The sequence below is a fragment of the Thermobia domestica genome, chromosome 1 (assembly GCF_964235325.1).
Source record: "Thermobia domestica chromosome 1, izTheDome1.hap1.1, whole genome shotgun sequence".
NCBI classification, from domain to species: domain Eukaryota; kingdom Metazoa; phylum Arthropoda; class Insecta; order Zygentoma; family Lepismatidae; genus Thermobia; species Thermobia domestica.
This window is the reverse complement of record NC_137454.1, coordinates 114,366,483-114,384,134: the sequence shown is the minus strand read 5'-3', so window position 1 is coordinate 114,384,134 and position 17,652 is coordinate 114,366,483. Positions and strand designations below refer to the sequence as shown.

The 17,652-nt window shown below is 35.8% G+C and overlaps 1 protein-coding gene across 4 annotated transcripts in view; it reads left to right on the top strand.

The window, feature by feature from the left end:
* Pi4KIIalpha (phosphatidylinositol 4-kinase II alpha) overlaps positions 1-8,944 on the top strand; it is a 127,822-nt gene extending 118,878 nt beyond the window's left edge. For all 4 annotated transcript variants that reach the window (XM_081761982.1, XM_081761974.1, XM_081761992.1 and 1 more), the window contains one exon: positions 7,718-8,944. In XM_081761982.1, the coding sequence (XP_081618108.1) occupies positions 7,718-7,817 (100 nt within the window). In that variant the 3' untranslated portion in view covers positions 7,818-8,944. The remainder of the gene's footprint in view (positions 1-7,717) is intronic.
* Positions 8,945-17,652: the final 8,708 nt, after the last annotated feature.

The following is a 17,652-nucleotide window of genomic DNA, read 5'->3' as shown; positions in this document are numbered from 1 at the left end:
AAATGAACATTCCACAGATAATTATACGCCAAACTTGATTTGGTTTAAATAGGTATGAGGGTTAGGGGAAATGCCATTTGTGTTACGTAGAAAAAAAACACCTGAAAAGTTATATCCATCTTTCATAATGTAGTTTACAAGTCGAGAGATGAAACTGCCCCACATGTGTTCCAGTGTCTGCTAATTGATGAGCCGAGAGTTTCTTTAAGGGTTACCGTGATTTTTAGCAAATCTTTCATTTTTCAAAATGATGCTAAAATGAACGTACAATGAATCAAAGGTCAAAGTTAGTGATGTGAGGTGGAAAATTTTCCGCTATGTTTTTCCGGAAAAATATAGCGAAAAATTTTCCGTGCTAATCAAATATCAGTGATTAAGTAACAATTCTTCATTAATCATAAAATTGATTGAATTCATGTATAGAAATGTTAAAAAGTGAAAGATCGTTTAAAGAATCTGAAAATTTTCATGGCTCAGATATTTCCAGTACTATGTAGGAACAAGTGAAACAATTTTTCGTGAATCGAAAAATTTTCTGTTCTGAATGGAAAACTTGAAACACTTTTTATGGGTCGGTTAATTTTCATCATTTTGAATCAGAAAGTAAAACAACTACTTGAATCGGAAAGTTTTTTTGCTCTTTTCCACGCATTTCTACATCGTAATGAAAATTTTCTGATCCATGAAAATTCCTTTTACTTGTTTCTACAAAGTAAAAAACTTTCCGATTCACGAAAAAATGTTTTACTTTTTGCTTCAAAATGATGAAGATTTTCCAACTCATAAAAATTGTTTCAGTTTTTTCCACACACGACAGAAAATTTTTCGATTCATGAAAAATTGTTTCACTTGTTCCTACATTGTACTGGAAATTATCTGAGCCATGAAAATTTTCAGATTCTTTAAACAATCTTTCACTTTTTAACATTTCTGTACATGAATTCAATCAGTTTTATGATTAATGAAGAATTGTTACTTGATCACTGATATTCGTTTAGAAGGGAAAAATTTCCCGGAAAATATAGCGGAAAATTTTCTACTTCACATCACTATTTATTACAATAAATTTTACGGCTAAATAAAGATGTAAGAATAAGTGGGGTATGTTTTTATGAATCGGAAAATTTTCATAACTTGTCATAGTAACTTGAAATATATATATATATATAAAATATAGGGTGTTCATTTATTATGTAGCCAAAATCCACTGGTGAAGTCCTCACACCTAAACAATAAGAAAAGTCCATATGAACATGGGCGAAAAACGCGTTGTTACAAAGTTACGAGATGCCGAAATCGAGAAAATTGTAACTTCGAGGCTGGCTAACTCGAAAAGTATGAGAGATATCAAAAGAGGTTAAAGAAATATTAGAGGAACTAGTACACTATCTATCTAAATAACAATGTTTCAAAGTTGGGACGTACCGGTGGACCGGATTTTATAGAAGGAGCTGTGGTATAGGTTCCGCTGTTCTACCTCTCTCTCTCTCTCTCTCTCTAAAATCATGTGCACCGATAAGACCCAACTCTGAAACATAGGCATTTAAATAGAGTGTGTATTAGTTCCTCTAATACTTCTTGAACCACCGTTGATATCTCTCATAGTTTTCGAGCTAGGCAGCCTCAAAGTTGTAATTTTCTCGATTTCGGCATCTCATAACTTTGAAACAACGCGTTTTTCGCCCTATGTTCATATGGACTTTGTTTATTGTTTAGGTGTGAGGATTTCACCAGTGGATTTTGACTACATAATAGATGAACACCCTGTATATATACACTAGCCCCGAAAAGTTTCCGGACAAACATGAAATAAAGAAAATTTTAAAATGTAACATAAGGATGCATTACAATTTGCTCACAAATGAACGGTGAACCCTTTAGAACCCGACGGGAGAAAAGGTCTTGGCCTGTTGTGGATGAATTAAGAAAAATAAATATCGCGCCGTTGTGATGGTGCATCGCGAGTAGATTATGAAAATCGCTCACGAGCAAGATCTGGAAGGCCTAGAGCTACTACTGCAAGAGAGGACAAGTACATTATAGTGACAATCAAACGCGACAGGTTAAAAACAGTGCCCCAAATACAAGCTTAACTGAACGAAACTCGCGAAAAGCCGATCAGCTATGAAACTGGCCGAGCGCGGTTAGTTAATGCGGGACTAAACGGTCGTGTAGCAACTAGGAAACCGCTCTTGCACCCTCAAAACAAAAATAAGGGGTTGCTGTGGGCAAGAAAATGTGCAAACTGGGGGCCAGAGCAGTGGAACAAGTGCTTATTTACTGACGAATAAAAGTTTGAACTCTTCAGTCATACACGCAGGGTTTTCGTGCGTCGCTCCAATGGCGAAAGACTGCTTCCATCGTGTATTTTGCCAACGGTAAAGCACGGAGGTGGATCTGTATGGTGTGGGGTTCCTTTGGTAACAATCAAGCGGGGGATTTAGTGCAAATACAGGGTACAATGCAGAAAGAACAGTACCATCAGATTTTGAACAGACACCAGCGCCATCTGGGAAGATGCTCATTGCTCGTGTGTTCTTCATGCAGCAAGACAATGAACCAAAACACACATTCCGACTTTGTAGAGGGTATTTGTCTGCAAAAGAGCAACAGGGAAATCTCAAGAATATGGTGTGGCCCCCACGATCACCAGATTGTAATCCAATTGAGCTACTGTGGGATGAGTTTGATAGGGCAGTTCGAAAGATGCGTCCCTCTAGCGAGAAACATTTATTTGATTGTCTTCCCAAAGCCTGGACAGCAATCAAGCCCGAAACTCTCCAGAAACTAATACGCCGAATGCCCAAAGTCTGTTAAGCTGTTAGCACAGGGCGTGGAGGCTACTTTGATGAATCAAAGATTTAAGTTTTTTGTCAAAACAATGGTCCATTTCCTTTAAAGTTCTGTATTTTCCTCCCAAATACATATTGTAGGTTCCAGATAAAAATAAATTCCATTGATATGTCTTTGCGTTTTCTCGAATGCACGTAAAGTATACATAAACCTACTTTGTACGGAAACTTTTCGGGGGGATATATATATATATATATATAATGTGTGTGTGTAAAAATTTATCAGAAACAGCAAGAAGAAATAGAACAACGGAGTGAAACATTTTAGGCATCACGCGATAAAACCTTTCATGGCTTACTCATAACTACTCGGAATTTCACCGTGTTTGATTCCATTCTAAAGTGATAATTGAATCTTGTAGTTTGCCTTATTTTCATATTTCTTCCAACTATGACATTTTTAGCAATGCCAACTACTGCACAATTTGTTGCGAAGAATCTATCATTGTTTAATATACGAAGCAAACCAAAAACTGTTAAAAACGGGAATTTAGCACTTTCTAGATACTATTATTTCTGGCTGATATTAATACCGTAAGTTAATCAATTGTAATCCTAAATTATCCTAAATTATATATATATATATATATATATATATATATTGAATATTTCATCTTTACGAAAATTCCTCTTACGAGTTAGGATTTCATTTTTGTAATAATTTTGTTGCTTAATGTAATTTTTGTAACTGATAAAATTTATTATTAGTATACCAGAAGTAAAAATAGTAATTAGTTTTTGATATCCGTCAAGAAAGTTGTTACGTCTAATAATTTGTTTAGTTGTACTGACTTTTTCTGAAGTGTAAAATATCAATTCATTTTGAACTGTTTTTAGTTTATTTTGTACATTAAATAGTGACGCATTCCTCATATTATTTTAGATACCCAGACAGAAAATACAGGTGGTTTACAGGCGCCTGTGAAACATGCATAAACAGGCATATTTTTACAGGCGCCTGTACATGCACCTGAAAATGGAACACTTTTAAACGCATGAGACAGGTATCGATTTTTTTTTTTTTTCGATCATTGCATGTTCATTTCATGGAAACAGGTAGTTTTCATGTTGATAGGGTTGCAACCTTGCAACGTGAAAAATGCGTGTAAACAACATGTAGAGAGTGCAAAGACATGTACGTAATCGGCATATTCCATGTAGTTGACGTACACGTTACCTCTTGAGGATCTGACGACAGCTACTTTTCATTTGATAAGAAAGTAATTGACATGTTAAATACATGTGAAATACAGGTGTTAGCGAATTAGTAGGCGTGGTAACGGAATATACATGTAAAGTACATCGCATTAAGTACTATACATGTGTCAGGACCTTGCATATGTGCATGACAAACTGGAGACTTGGTGCCTGAATATTACATGTTTCCTACACCTGTAACATTAATGATTCACTCCAATCAACCTTGTTCATGGCATGCACCAGTTTAACCCATTTATTGGCAATCATGATGATTGCATTTTCCGTTTACCTGCACATTTCCTGTACATTATATATAGGTGGGTTCACACTTCGCGTGTACACGGAGATAATACAGGCAATGTATTCAGTTGTAATCCCATGCATTATACGTGTGTCAGGACCTTGCATAGTGAATGTCGAACTGGAGACTTGTGCCTGAATATTGCATGTCTCCTATGCTAATAACGTGAATGTTTAGCTCCAATCTACCTTGTTCACCACACGTATATGTTTAATCCATTTATTGGCAATCATGATTATTGCATGCTCCCGTTCACCTGTACATTCCTTTTACACTGCATTTACGGGAGTTCCACACTTCGCATGTACACGAAAATGATAAATATAAAATAACATATTCTACATCATGCGTTTTCCATGCTATACGCTAATACATGATATTTACATGTAATGCGAATGTCACACATATATATTACATGTTGATAAACAGGCATCTTCCTTGTACTTTTCATTCTTACTGCATTGAGAGTGTTATCAACAATCCATTCAAGGTACTTTACATGCACATATTCCCTCCATTTACTTGCATGTGAGTGAGTACGTGTACATTGCATGTTCTCATTTTAATGTACAGGCTCTGTACAGTGCATGTTCCCGTGCAAAATTTCCAACACAAGGTTAATACTTTTTCGACATGCATATCACCTGAAGACAATGTGCCTGTAATATTTTCTTTACATGTGTTTTCGCCGAAACAAGCGCCTGTATAATGCTTGTTAAAATCTGACAGGCTTTTTACAGGCAGTTCCATGTACAAAACATTGCATGTTTCCTCAAAAATTTTCATAATAGTAATTTAAAAAGTAGTGACCTCTTTGCGCATGGGATAGCGTTAGTCTCAGATCTCAGGGTATATGAGTCGCAGCTTCTCAGTCCTAACGCTGTTCACGAGCTGAGAGTTTAAGCTCGTAGATGTACAAAAGGTGCTTGAATTCTTACAAGCAGAGGTGAGGTATTGCACCACGAAAATAAAGTGACCTTTCAGCAAAATTGTGTTATATTTTACAATTTTAGTTCGATAAAGGCAAAAATGCTGTGTAGGCCTGGAAGAAACTTGTACTATTTATGTGCAAGATATGTTATCAAAGACAAGAGCCAAAATTGGTCAATCGCTTTCGTATTGAAAATTTCGATGTCGAAGATGCTCTTCGCAGTGGGCGACCAATCACAGCAGAAATGGGAGAATATTCTGGCGAAAATCGAGCAAAACCGGGTGTAAGCAGTCATGAGATTGCCTGTAACATAAATATCCATCACCAGTGTTTAACCATATGAAGAGAGGTAGCTATATATAAAACTAGGTGACATCTGGCACAACATTTACTTGATCGATTTTCTGTCTGCGTACCTCTACTGAAACGTAACGAACTTGAGCCATTTCTGAAGTAGTTGACATAAGCCAGTCCGCATAAATGTTTTAACGATCCGTCAAAAATTGAAAGAACTTGGTTGAGAGGTTTCAATACATTCACCGTATAGCCCGGACCTGGCATCATCAGAGTATCACTTGTTTCAGTCTTTGCAGCGCTGAATAGTGTTAAGTTAGTTTCAAAAGAGACCTGTGTAAACTACGCGTAACTTTTTTTTAACGAGAAACTACAGTTCTATAGGTGCCACGAGAAGTTCGATAGCGACAGGGTGGTGATGAACATAGAAGAAAATGATGCATATACGTGGTTTCATAATGTTATTTTCAAATAACAGTTTTTTTCCCCTTCAAAAGCTCAATATTTTTTAGACAACCTGATATTGTCTAGTTGTTGACATTGCGAAAATTGCCTTGGTTCGGAAGAAATGTGAAAAATAAAGCATACCAGAAGTTTCGTTACTACTTTGGAATGGAATTGAATGGGGTGAAATTAAGAGCGGTTCTGAGTAGACTATAGAGAGCTTTATCGGATGAAACCCACACCGTTCATTGATCCCCTTCTGGTTAGTTCACTACACCAGTGTCTAAAATAACATTTTTATGACTAGAATGAGAAACATTGTCAAATATATTTAAAGGCAGCTCTCCAAGTTCCCATTCCCCTTGGGAGCTGCTAAGAAATGAAATGTCTCTTCGTTTCTACGTATCACGACACATTCAGGACCGTTTAAAAACGAAACTTGTGACTTCCCTACTTCATTCACTATTATCCTGTAATATTTACTGGCTTAGCAGCATATTATTCTACAATGATGAAGTTTTGGATATTACTTAATTGATGGGATACATATGGAATATTGAAAAGATTGAAACTTACTAAAGCACCTGTTTTCTAACTCATCTTGATACGTTTCAACAATGGCTTGTCAGCATCATCAGTTCGAATTTCTGAAGAAATTTTTAGCTGTGGATTCACATTACTGGTAACATTTCCTGTGCTGTAGGAAAATTATTCAACTCCGTTGATTTCAAACACATTGTGAATTTACTCAAGCAGAACTAACTTAAATGTAAATGTGCTTCACTATCTGCACAGTGTGCTTTGTCTATTTTCCGTTTGGTTTAAACTCACAGATGGAGAACCAGCTTTTCGAGAAACTGTACTTCTAAATCTAAAACCTTACCTGAGCTTGATTTCAGGAAAAGATTAATAGAAAGTATTCCCTGTTGTATTTTTGCTGCTGATTTTCAGTGGCCGTTTGTAGATGATGTAACACAGTTTTTAAAAGAGTCTTGCACTTACACCACCTTCGATATTAATTGTTAAGGAAAGATACAGAAACAATTTAAGAAAAGCCCGGTTTTAAGTAAATTTTAATGCTCTTGAAATATTTAATTATGTATTTGTGCTTCCATAGTTGTAGGTATGGAACCATATTGGAACGGCATTAAAAACTGATCATTGGACTGGCGGAGATCTTGCTTTGTCGAAAGTATGTTCTTAGAGCCCAGAAATTAAGCTACCAACGATAGTCTAATTTTCTGACGTTATTTCTCTGGTCTTTACTAAAAGCGGTTAGCTTTTCTTGTGTAATATATAGCCCCATACCTACTGGCATGCAGAAATATGCATATAAAATCTTGTAGTTGTTATTTATATATTGGTTGTACATTTATGTCTATTGTATATAGCTTCATCAAAAATATCCACCAGCAGTGAATCACCTCTGCTAATTGCCACCAGGTTAGTCAAAACTTGAGAAATAAAGCTTCAAAGTTTCTGAAAACAAAGAATATTGGTGGTTACTGAATTTATAGAAATATTGTTTTAGAGATCATGTTATAGAGAAGAGATCTTCTTAAGATCGTGTTTTATGGCCTTCAAACCAGTCACCCGGTTTATCTGAATTATTACAATGTCTTTTTTAATTTTAAATTGTAATAACATTTTGAAGTGTTATAATGTTTTCTAAATCATATAATTGTCTTTTCGCAGGTTGAAAGGTCATGTGGGTACTACTTCCAGGTTCCGGTCGTTCAGTGATACGTTTACCCAACGCTTTCAGAATAAGAGTCCATTCTTCTCCTGGTGCTGAGTTCGGATGTATACACACATACACATATATATTTTGGGTCCGAGCTTAATCACAAACCTAAAAGAACTGCAGAGGCACAGAAAGAAAGAAAGAAAGAAAAAAAAAAAAAACTAACGTATCAAGTGTTGGAAGCAGACATTAAAAATGAATTAATAACAAAGCATTGAAACATTGATCGATATCTTGCAACTAGAACGTCAGTATTTTCAACCAAGTTGTTGATGATTGGCTCTTTTCTGATTTGCATCGTTACGTGGTGAAGAAAAACATCGCCAAGAAGTAACCTATTGATTGTGATCGGCTTTTATGTATAGAATATGTTACCAGTGTTTAATTTATTAATAAAGGGAAATCTATTTAGATTATATTTGGCCATTATTGGCCCGCGTACGAATGAACGTGTTTCTTGGACTGTTACGGAACAATATTTACTGTGTCATGTATTTTGAATTTATTGTTGTTATATTTTTTCGTTCAGAAGAGAGGGTGGGGGGATTGTGGAAATAAAATTAAAGCTTGAAATATGAGGCTGGTATTGTAAGTACTTCGCCTGTGTTATTTACAGTGGAGATTAAGTTGGTAATATCAATTTCTTGATTTAAATGAAATCAAATGCTATAAAAATAACCTATTTTGCCATGAATTGTTGTTAATCTACTATATATGTAACGAGTATGAGACAAATACTACGTATCCGTAATGCATTTGAGTCAACGTGTTGTAAAATGAATTGATGTTTTGAAGAATCTTTGTCGTAACTATTGTGATGTATTCTGCTAAACATCGATTCATCTCTTCTTGCACTCTTCAGATCATCGATTCGTATCTTGTGCTTGCCACAATTTGTTAGTGTCAAGATCAAGTTTTGCTTTCCTGAGCGTTAACAAAATTTTTTGATATCCTCAATTTTCTTCGATGCAAAACTTGCGTAATTTTAAAGTGCTAAGTTTACTTACGTAAAATCTTTTTAACTTCCTTTGTGAGTGTTTATGGGATGATTGATATTTACTCTAATTATATCTAGAAGCTTCTCACCTATTACTAATTTACTTTTAATTTAAATACGATTGCTTACTTCTGTTCATGATGTTCATGAAAATAACTTAATAGTGTCTTCGATGATTTTGTTAAGTTAACCTAATTTGATTATATTAGCGGATGTTGATATTACGAATTACGTCAGTTGCTAATGAAGCTGTTTTTGGATTTGAATTACCTTAGATACTGGTACTTTTCATGGAGAACAAACATTAACAAAAGAAAATAGCACGTTTGTTTTGTATATTGTGCATTATAGCTTTGCATATATTACATATGTATTAAGAAAATATATACTGATCAAAACACTAAATATATTAAAATCACGCTGGTGTTCTAAATATATCTACTGTACTTTGGTCGGTATGTGTTTTACTGATATATGAAGTCTGTCTGATATGATACAATCTGTAAAATCATTTAGGACAGAAGTATCTGGAATATGCTGTCATTTCAATTATTGTTTATCTCTGTGACATTTTCAAAAATTGTTTTGTATCAATGATCAATTCTGTAGAACCTGCACATTTTGTTATTCTTCTGCAGTGCAGGGTATTTGTATGTTCATTTTTGTGCATATGTATTCTTTTGTGTGTATATATTATCTAGAAAGATTCAGATCTTGTTTCAAATATGCCTTTTTTTTAAGGTATGGGTACATAGTTGTATTTAAGCTGCCGTACTGTATAGGAGATCATACGTTGCATAACAGGAAAGTGGTATTATGACTTTTAGACAGATTTTATACTAAATATGAGAAAAGTAATGGTAGTTTGGCATTTGAAAAATGTCATCTATAGTCCCGTTTTCTGTGTAATGGTGGATACATATATATGTCAGCAGGAGAGAAAGGAAAATCTAGTATTGTGTTGATTAAAAATAGGCATTTTGTTTTAAGAAGTTAATACAAGGTAATGTTTACTGTTTGGCGAAACAACTGCCGTAGAATTTTGTTTTCTCCATCATTGTTGTTAACGAATAATGTGGCTAATTCGTGTTACGAATTATAGATGATTTTTTCTTTCCTTTTCTTTTTCTTTTTTTTTTTATTTCATGTTCAAGTGATTTATTTGTCCCATTTCTTTAAACTGTCCTAAATTTGTACTGGATATCGTAAAATATTTCAATTTCCGTGTGTTGGATGTTAAACCTTCAGCTATTACGTAAATGAGGCTGGAACGTTAATTAATATAAACACAAATTGTTGTATAATGGTTTCAAAATCAGCCTGGTTTTGTATAATATTTACCTGCTACTCAGATTTTATGAAATACATAAGAAACGCTACTATTAGTACACATAAACATTATAATTGCTAACATTATTCAGAGGAGTAAAAAGGTTAAAAAAAACTGACAATATTTTATTTGTTTTAAAAAAAATCTTTTATTGACCCTAGGAAAATATTTATCAACGGCCATAACTAGATAACCGTTGAAGTGACAAACTTCCGATGGCGATTTTTGAAATCTAGATGTCATATTTTAGCATAAATATCTCAAAAAGTATGTTCTACCTGCTTTACAGTTCTTATAGATCTGAAGGGTATAATTTACGAAAATTACGGTAGAATAAGTATTATACATCAGAAAGGGTTAGAAATTATACTGCGAACAAGTTAAGATTTTATATAATGAGGTTTTGACACAACGAATGTTCAATGTATTCATTTTTTTTTCTATATAAACCATAAAGACAAACAGCTCAACCATGTATTTTGCCTTTTTATTCACACGTCTACTCAAGTTGATATTGCTGAAGGTCTGCTATTGACTGTCCTAAGTCTGGTGAGAATGTAGGTGCGCGATACATCGGAATCTTATTGATAGAATTTTCGTAGATGAAGATGTTAAGTTTAAATAGTAGGGAACGTTTACTGAGTTTCATTTACACTATTAACAGATGCTACTGAATACAAATATCAAATTATTAGCAATACAACATGGTCATCTACATTCAAGTCGACTTATCCATCTGTCACACATATAGATCATTTAGAATAAGCTGAGTATGTTTTTATATTAAGTTATAGTAATTTGAAAACAAACATACCAATTCTAAATGTTCGATATGTGTGTCAGATGGATGGGTAGACTTGAATGTAAGTCGTCATGCTGTATTGCTAATAATGTGATATCTTTTAATAGTTTAAATGAAATTGTCACAAAATTCTTCAGATATTAGTTCATTTAAAGAAAAAATAGTACCATATATTCCATATTGTTATGTAATCTAAAACTAAACTGAGGTTCCATATGTTATTCTATAGAGTATGTATTCTAGTATTTTGAAAACTATCAAAGGAAACTTGGTGGATTGACAGCTTTTCTTGCAGTTTCGAGATGCATAAACGTATATGTGAAAGTATGAAATTAACAGAGGACAATCGAAACTTGGTTTTGACATACACATTTACAACTCGTTGGCTCAAATACATGATTTTGAAGCGCTCTACTATTGCTAACTTCAGAGAAAAGTATTTAGATAGGCACATTGTTTCTCTAATTATTATGATCACTTTGACAACTTCGCAATGGTTAATTTTGTCCATACACTTTTTTTTTCGGGGAAATTATTTTTTTTTAACTAATATGTTAATGTAATCATTTAATGTGTAATATATATGTATAAAACCATTTTTGTGATTTATTTGGTTTTTGGGAGAATAATATTTATGGGACTTATATAGTAATATAATTAAAAATAAGCTTTCTTACAAATAAATATATGTAAATGAGAAACATGTTGTTTTAATTATTTTTTTAAAAGAAACAGCTAAGTTACCTCTCTTAACTAACAGTCTCAACATAGCATTAGCTGAAAAATTAGTCATTTACATGGCTTAGGCAATGTTTTGTAAATATGTAAACTGTTACAATTTACCGAAATGAATTGTTATTAATGTTGTGTTCTTCGTTTATGAACTGTTGTCAGCGATCCAACAGCTTGCTTGGTTTATTGAGGAAATAACCAGTTGTGATTACATCAAAGAGTGGCCAACATATACGTAGGTAGGAAATTAATACATTTATAAACAAAAAAAACTACTGTGAGACTAACATTAAGTACACTTTTAGTTATTTAATTTCTTTAGCCTAGTACAGTTATCGACAAAAGAACAAAAATACATTTCACATACAAACTGATTCTATTTTCTTTCGGGAAGGGGGGGGGGGTGGATCAGTGGTAGAGCGTTCACCTCCGGTGCATGGGGTCCCTGGTTCGATTCCACCTCGCGCCGTGTGGACTTTGTGGTGGACAAACACCGTGCTCGTGGGTTTTCTTGGGGTTCTCCCGTTTCTTCCCACTTTCTTCATTCCATTTCATTCATTTCTCATAATCACCGTCTGCTTTAGCCTAACCGGCATAATCGTGGGACGTAAAACTGAAAGATTTCATTTCATTTTTCTATTTTCTTTCGACAATAACTATACAGTAGCCGCAGGTATGTAGGTATTTTGCAGTATGAAACTTTACGTCATTTGTTAGTAATCTGTTGTAGGTATTCCCTAAAATATTAATTCTTTGAATACATAAAGGAAACAAAGAACAACTTACATGTCAATAAATCCGCGCATCTGTTTTAATTTAGTTAGCAGTTACTTTGTTCCTTTTACTATTGTCGAAAATGAATGAAAAAGAACTTTTTGTAGGAAACTGATACCGCTCTGTTTATTCATTTGTTGACAATAATTGCAACAAGTAGCATTGTCACTTGCACACAATGCGTCTATTAAATTCCAAGATTGGCAACACTGTAAGATAACCGCTGGAACAATAAATGGTTATTGTGTGTAGCTTTTAGTATCGAGTGTGTCTAAGGATGCCTAACCTAGTAAGTTCTGGCAAAAGGAATGTCTGTAGCATATTCAGGTAATTGTTACCATTTACCGTATCTTCCTCGAAGAAAAAAGGGCCGATAATGTGGTCCATTGAAACAGCACATCATACATTGACTTTGGGACTACCCCGCTTGTGCTCCTCGAATTCACGTGGATTTTCCACCCCCACCCCCAAATTCGGCAGTTGTGCCTGTTCACTTTTCCCGACACATGAAATGTGGCTTCATCTGAAAACAGAAATCGAGACAGAAGGTCACCATCATCTTGTAAGCGGGTAAGCATTGACTCACAGAATTCCATTCTCATGTCACAGCCTTCCTCTATCAGCTCGTGCACAAATTTTAACTTATAGGGCCGGACCTTCAAATTCTTGCGTACGATCTTGTGTAACGTTGACTTCGGTTGAAGTTTAAAGTTTCAATGACCTATGTTTAAGCGACTTCATTGGACTCCTGGCTACGCTGTTCTGCAACGTGTGAACCACATCGTCACTCGTTCCTGGCCTTCCACTGCGTGGTAAATCTGACATACTTAACGTTTTTTTGAACTTCTCGTACAACCTCTTGATACTTGTTTCTGCTGGGAATGTTTTTCCCATACGTTGTTTGGAACTTTCTCCGCACTGAAACGCAAGATTTTAATTCCACAAAACACATTGTGCCTTTTCTTTAATAGACGCCACCTTAAGTCACATGATTACCAGCGCAAACGTCATCGAGCATTGTGGCCAGAACAAAACTTTAAACTTCCCTTCTTCCAACCCCAAAAATTTATACACTTAAACGTAACGGTTTCCAAGTTGTAGAGTTTTACTTTCCTGCAGGACTTTATGGACTCCCTGTACAATTTCATAAAGAAGAAAATGAACATTCTTTCTTGAATTGCACCTAAATCGCGCAAAACCATACTAGAAATGGAGATAAATATTCATATTAGGATGGTGCAAATGAAATGCCCGCTTTGGCGTCTAGTAGAAAACTAGCTTCAACAGCACAAAGATGAACCATGGTCACGAGTCTAACGTCACGAACTCTGTATATGTCAGCAAACAAGCTAGGTTAGAGTCAGGAAACACTGCTGCGTTATTGAAAGTGCAACATGGAGAACAAAGAGTAGCGAGTAGTTTTTTTCTGTATGGATTCAAACTGGAACATTGTACATACTAAGCCGAAAAAGAAAAGCATTTGGGCCAGGAATGGCGATTGAACGCACCTTTTACTGTTGGTTTGTCATATTTATTTCCAGTGACAGCATTGCAAAATGGAACTCGTGTCATCGACCAACATGATGTTGCGATGAGCTGTTTTGGAATACCACAGAAGCGGATCTTCGGAAAACTGTTCATGCCATAGTAGACGAGTTAGGCATATACTGTCGTTTGGCAGCTCCCTTTCCCGATAATCTAACGGTGTAACATGTGGTTGAGGATTTCTTCGTATCGTAGACTCCATATTTCTTTCGCCACGGAATCCAATCGTTGGCTAAACAATGGTAAAAAAAGTGTGCGCGCGCAAACTTCTATTTTCATTAACCGTGTATTGTTCTTTTCGATTTCCTGTTCCCTTGAATTCCTCTTTCAATTTATTAGTATTCATTTTCTATGTGAAAAGTTTATATTGATTAAGGTTTAGATATTCATAAATCATCATGCAAATACTCTTCATAAATAGCGGAATTAAATTATATTTCTGTTCACAAAAGAAACTTGATTCTAACCCTTCGTGGACCATTCTCCAGAAGTGATAGAAAGATGCCTTTTCGAGCCATCGAAGCATTTGGATTGAAGGGAGCAGACTACTGAAAATGATACAAAAGCTAACCATTTTTCTTTTGCCCGTTTTTCGTAAGTGAAAAGAGATAATGAAATGTAACTTACCACGATAATAGATAATGTTATTCTACACTCGAAAATACGAATCGGAAGAATTTTCAGTGTTGCCATTCATAGAAATTGCAGTGTGCCCTGAATATGGATTACCCAAAAATCTAGATTAAGGTAGCGACTAGAAAAATGAACTCAACGGTAATTGATGACTTACCATCTAGACTTGGCTCCTTGTTAACTACTTTTTAAATAATATTTGTATTTATTTTGTGACAAACAATGTAATTTTAATAACTTTCTGCTTAATGACGTTTGTCGATTGACTTGAGAGGATTGAGTTTAGCCTGGACCCACAAAATGCTTTGTTCAAGCCTATCAGATGTACGGTCTTGTTTAATAAAACCTGCAAACTGTATTTGTATTCCATATATGGATCACTGTTTTATTGAACAAGTTGAGATATTTATTTCGTCTAATTATTAAAATGTGCTATATATGGTTGAAAAAGTTCGAGTGATTTTTTAAGAAACAATATTGAACATATGCGTTAAGTGGTTTATTACGGACAGGATCTTATAGATTAAATACAAGTAAACCGGGCGGTACCACTGCTATTTACATATTAGTTACAAAACCGGCCACCTGCACTCATTCGCTGGTCGAAATATGATAAATATTTATTTACATCTTAATATGATAAATGTTTATTTTTGTATAATATCTTGCTGAAAAGGGGGGTTAAAATCAGGAAACAATCTCTTCCGGTCCCCACTGGTCACAGATGCCTAAATTGCACTTGGGTAGTAATTACATTATATGACTTTAAGAACTAAAATAAGTTTGTGGTGGACAACGTCGTATCCGTAGGTTTTCTCGGGCTACTCCAGTTTTCTCCCACATTCTCATTCCACCAATCCTGTCATTCAGGCGTGGGAGACCCGGGTTCGATTCCCGGCGGGAGCTCATGTGGTTCGGATTCCACGTTAATCAGTAGGTCCACGTCTCATATAGCCTCGCTGCTGAAAGGGACGCACTATAATGAACTATAATGAACCTATCATCATTCACGCCTTAATCACCCCTCTCCCTTAGCCTGGTGGGCATAAACGTGGGACGTTAAATTGAAAGATTTTATTTAATTTTCACTTTCTATTATATAAAGGTAACTTTCTGTCGTTTTTTCACCCACCACCTTCCAACATCGATATGTCACCTAAAACATACCTGGAACATCAATTTTATAATCCCCATCAGCATCGACGACCTTCTGCCAACGTTCTGGAAGACCATATATTCCATCGCGCTAGAACTTGGTGGATCATGAAACGAACTTGGTGCATCAAGTGCATTTTGCACCTCTACTAGGGATTTCATCTGGCGTCCTCTAAGGTAATAATTGGATGGTGCAATATCCGAGGAGTATGTCGGATGCAATAGGTTTCCCATTCAAGGCATAGAATGGTGTCCTTGGTCATCCTAGCTGCGTGGGGCTTAGCGTTGTCCTGTAACAGGAGGATCCCTTTTCGGTTCAGAAGTGCTGTCAGTACATAGTTATACATTTTGAGTTTTTTTTTTTTTTTTTTTTAATGGCTCAACTGCTGTCAGTACATAGTTGCATTGATGCTCTGACCAACTGGTAGCAGTTCCCTATGGACGATGCCGCGAGCAGTCCATGGAACACACAGGAGGACCATCTTCTGGTGCAGTGCTGGTTTCGGCTATTTTGGAACCGGTTCATGGGATACTAACCAATGATGATGGTGCCGTGGAGTTTCGTACAGGACCCACTTCCCATCACATGTAGGGATGGGCACGAGCGAGTTCGAGCAAGTTTTCTTTGAAACTCGACTCGACTCGAAACAGACATCGAACTCGGCTCGAAAAATTTCCTCCAACTCGACTCGAATTTGGTTCGAGTTTCGAGTCGAGTCGAGCCAAATCGAGCCTAATCGTGTGTGTAGTTCAACTACTCTCTTCAAGTATCTTACATACACAATACAATTATTATCAATGACACTACACTACTACAACTTATTATTATTATTATTATTATTATTATAGTATAATAATAATAATAAGGGCCGCCGTGGCTCAGTGGTAGAGCGTTCACCTCTGGTGCATGGGGTCCCGGGTTCCATCTCTGCTCCCGCCAAGTGAACCTTGTGATGGACGAACACTGTGTGCATGGGTTTCGGGGCTGTCCCGTTTCCTCCCACTTTCTTCATTCCACCATTTCATTTATTTCTCATCATCCCCATCTCCTCTAGCCTAGCCGGCATAAGCGTGGGACGTAAAACTCAAAGATTTATTATTATTACAGCGTTTTTGCTTCGCAATCGGGAGGTCCCATGCTCGAATCCAGAGTTCAGTATCCTGACAGGTTTTCCAGGGTTTTTCTGTTACACCAGGTCAATGTTGAGTTGGTACCTTCAAATACAGACCCTGGCCTCCATCCTTCCACTTCCTTTCCCAATGTTGCTATTATTGTTGATTTGTTGAGCGCTGAAGTAAAAATGGCCTCTGAGATTGTATCTGGTAGCTTAGTAATAAATAAATAAATATATCTCTCGTTCACTTAATTCTGCAAAGGATGGGTGATGGTGGGCACCATGAAGTCATACGTTTCCAGGTACATAACACTCCCTAAGAGACCACAACCTTTACGATACTTTTGCGATACGAGACAGCCATAAACTTTGTCTCCTAGACTATTGTCATGGTCTGTATATGAGTAACTTAAGACTTACAATCTGTGCTACATTCGTGAAGTGTTCTCTCGGGATTCGTGTAAAATTGATTGAAATGCAAAGTTCTCCGCGGCCCAATGCATATTGCACTAATTTTAACGGCCCATATGTAATTTGCATATTTATGGGCCTTCATATATCCCGAATTCAATCATACACTACTATAACGCTGGTGAACAAAATTGTTTTAACACTAGTTTCTTTAGATGGAACTGGACATAAATGTGGATATATGCAAAACTTTTTGGATCAAGTATTGGCTCAAGCATTGGATCAAAGAATTGTTATGAATATTAGTATAGTAGCACTTTACTGAGTAAATAGGCAGAACGATATGGAGGAGAGATTTGAATCGGATAACCACAACAGTGGCTTGTGATTGA